This window comes from Panulirus ornatus, chromosome 63 (genome assembly GCF_036320965.1).
Source record: "Panulirus ornatus isolate Po-2019 chromosome 63, ASM3632096v1, whole genome shotgun sequence".
NCBI classification, from domain to species: Eukaryota; Metazoa; Arthropoda; class Malacostraca; order Decapoda; family Palinuridae; genus Panulirus; species Panulirus ornatus.
The window spans coordinates 11,443,236-11,446,077 of NC_092286.1; the positions used below are offsets into that span (position 1 = coordinate 11,443,236).

Consider the following 2,842-nt stretch of genomic DNA (forward strand, 5'->3'; position numbering starts at 1 on the left):
TTTTTCCTTTTTTCTTTTAGGTGGTTATGGTCACAGCTCCGGAGGGCATACGTTCATTCTGTCGAAGGGTTACGGTAAGAGATCATCTACAACGTCATCAGTTAACGATGTCGTTAAATACTGATGACCTGTTTGAATGTTCTTATTGCTCACTTGCAAAGTAGCGTCAAGAATTAGAAAAAAGAAAATAGCTTCATTTGCACTCGCTCAGTTCTCTTACAATGCACTTATGTTAAAGCCTATTCTCATTGTCATATATTCTATCCTTCGATCGTAAAGTGTCTTATTTCTACACTTCCAGGAAGCCATGGCTATGGTAGTTACGGCGGTAGTAAAGGATACGGTGGACACGGGGGATACAAGGGATATGGTTCTTATGGTTAGTACTGAACTGTCATTACCATTTCCCAAACTCACCGTACGTCTGATTATATTGGCTTGATATGTGTGTTAATATCACTTTCTCATCACCAATTTTCATTTTTCCCCCCCATGCTTTCAGGACACTACGGGAAGTAAGCTGGCCAGAAGCACCTCATCCCAGCAGGATCAGTACTATGTTCTGATGCCTTGCCAAACTTCAGGGAACAGAACCTTTGAAACTTGGCCTCATCTGTTGAACGCTACTGTCGACTACGTACCACAGCATCTTCCATTCATGGGAATAACTATTGGGAACTTGTATTTAGATTAGTGACATATTTCTTCCTTTCTAAGGGCTTTCGACCAAATAAAACTGTTTACTCAAGTGAATCCATTGTAGTGTTTCTTAACCGTATCATTTGACTGTGAATATGAATGTATGGACATTAGAAGGGAGAAAGTAGAATTTGCATATATTATTGGCAGAGGAGACCTGTAGTGCTAGAATGATCAGGTTTTTCACCTCCATTTCAAAGAAACCTGCAGAACAGAACAGCTCGAAGAAACAATGTCAAACATCCCAGACTTACAAGAACGTATTTGTTTATGCATATGTTTATATAAACAGTACCACAGAGTGGAAACAATGAGGAAGTAGACAGTAGAGTGGAATAAAGTCTCAGGCAGTTGTGATGATGATGATATGCCATTACATGCAATGTACTCAACATATATGGATACGTAGAGACATCTTGATTGATACAGTGAATCGTGAAGGGCCCTGATACAAACACACACACACACACACACACACACACACACACACACACACACACACACACACACACACACACACACACACAACACAGTGGGTACCAGAATTGAGAAAGTTTAGTTACAGTGGGAGATGAAGGGGGGCCGCAAACGTACCCATCTTGGAAGGTGACTTGATCACAACTTTCAAAGTTTTCCAAACCAGTTTAGATGATGTCGACAACGGACACTCCTTCGAGAGATGCAAATTAAGAACGACAACACGCTATAACATGAACTTAGGAACGACACGTATTAGCGCATCACATCAGGCGATGAAGTGAGAGACAAGAGGTGACACAGTTGTTGTATAATGGTAGAGAAAGCTTGAAAGATGATGACCCTACGAGTGCAGACCTTCCCTGCATAGATGGTATAAATGTTTGTACAGACATAGAAATGATAATAGTAATAATAATCATTTTGATAATAGTAATAACAATAATAGTAATGATAAAGATAATGATAATAATAATGATAATGATAATGATAATAATGATAATAATGATGATAATAATAATAATGATAATAATAATAATAATAATGATAATAATGATAATAATAATAATAATAATAATAATAATAATAATAATAATAATAATAATAGTAATAATGATAATAATGATAATAATAATTGTAATAATAATGATAATGATAATAAATAATTAAAAATAATGATAATGATAATGATAATAATGATAACAATAATAATGATAATAATGATAATAATGATAACGATAATGATGAAAAGTGAAGACCCTCAACTGGGAAGATGTGATTAAAAGTCACAGGCCAGGTGACAAAGATTATCAACTGAGTAAGACTATAGCTGAACTCTGAGCACATTTCTGAGTGTCCATGACTCCAAAAATTAATGAGACGTAGAACCTATCTAGAGATAAGACTGAAAGCTGGAGAGATAGAGATGATCAGAGAGAGAGAGAGAGAGAGAGAGAGAGAGAGAGAGAGAGAGAGAGAGAGAGAGAGAGAGAGAGAGAGAGAGAGAGAGAGAAAGGGAAAGTGAGAGAAGTGCTAGAAGCACAATGCAGCAAGGAAGAGTAAATGACTGGGGATGAAAGAGAAGATGGGAAGTAGATAAGAAGAGAGCGACAAGAATTGTGTAACATGTTAAATATTAATAACAGATGAGATAAGTGAGTTCAGAGGGAGAGTAAACCCTGGGTCTGGTGGAAAGAAAACATCATTGGTCTATCTAGTGGACTGTTGATACATTTAAGATATTCTCAACAATATTCTTATCAATATTGATTCTACAGCTTACATGAAGAAGAGACATGAAGATCGCAGAGTAATATATGCTGCGTTACACTTTGTCTTTAAAACAGGTATGGATACTAATTAGCCATACTTTTGTCCCTGCTGAATAGGTGACCAAAAATACAATGTATATATATATATATATATATATATATAGAGAGAGAGAGAGAGAGAGAGAGAGAGAGAGAGAGAGAGAGAGAGAGAGAGAGAGAGAGAGAGAGAGAGAGAGAGAGAGAGAGAGAGAGAGAGAGAGAGAGAGAGAGAGAGAGAGAGAGAGAGAGAGAGAATGATAGATAAAAACACAAATACACAGACAAGCGTTAGGATCTTGCCTAAAACAGGAAATGATCAACAATAGCTGTGATGTAGCAGCCAAGTAGGTCTTGCA

General features: G+C 36.7%; 1 protein-coding gene across 1 annotated transcript in view; it reads left to right on the plus strand.

Moving 5' to 3' along the window:
• LOC139745918 (uncharacterized) overlaps window positions 1–747 on the plus strand; it is a 1,841-nt gene extending 1,094 nt beyond the window's left edge. The window contains exons 3-5 of the mRNA XM_071656593.1: window positions 21–74; window positions 302–379; window positions 503–747. Coding sequence (XP_071512694.1) covers window positions 21–74; window positions 302–379; window positions 503–519 — 149 coding nt within the window. The 3' untranslated portion in view covers window positions 520–747. The remainder of the gene's footprint in view (window positions 1–20; window positions 75–301; window positions 380–502) is intronic.
• Window positions 748–2,842: the final 2,095 nt, after the last annotated feature.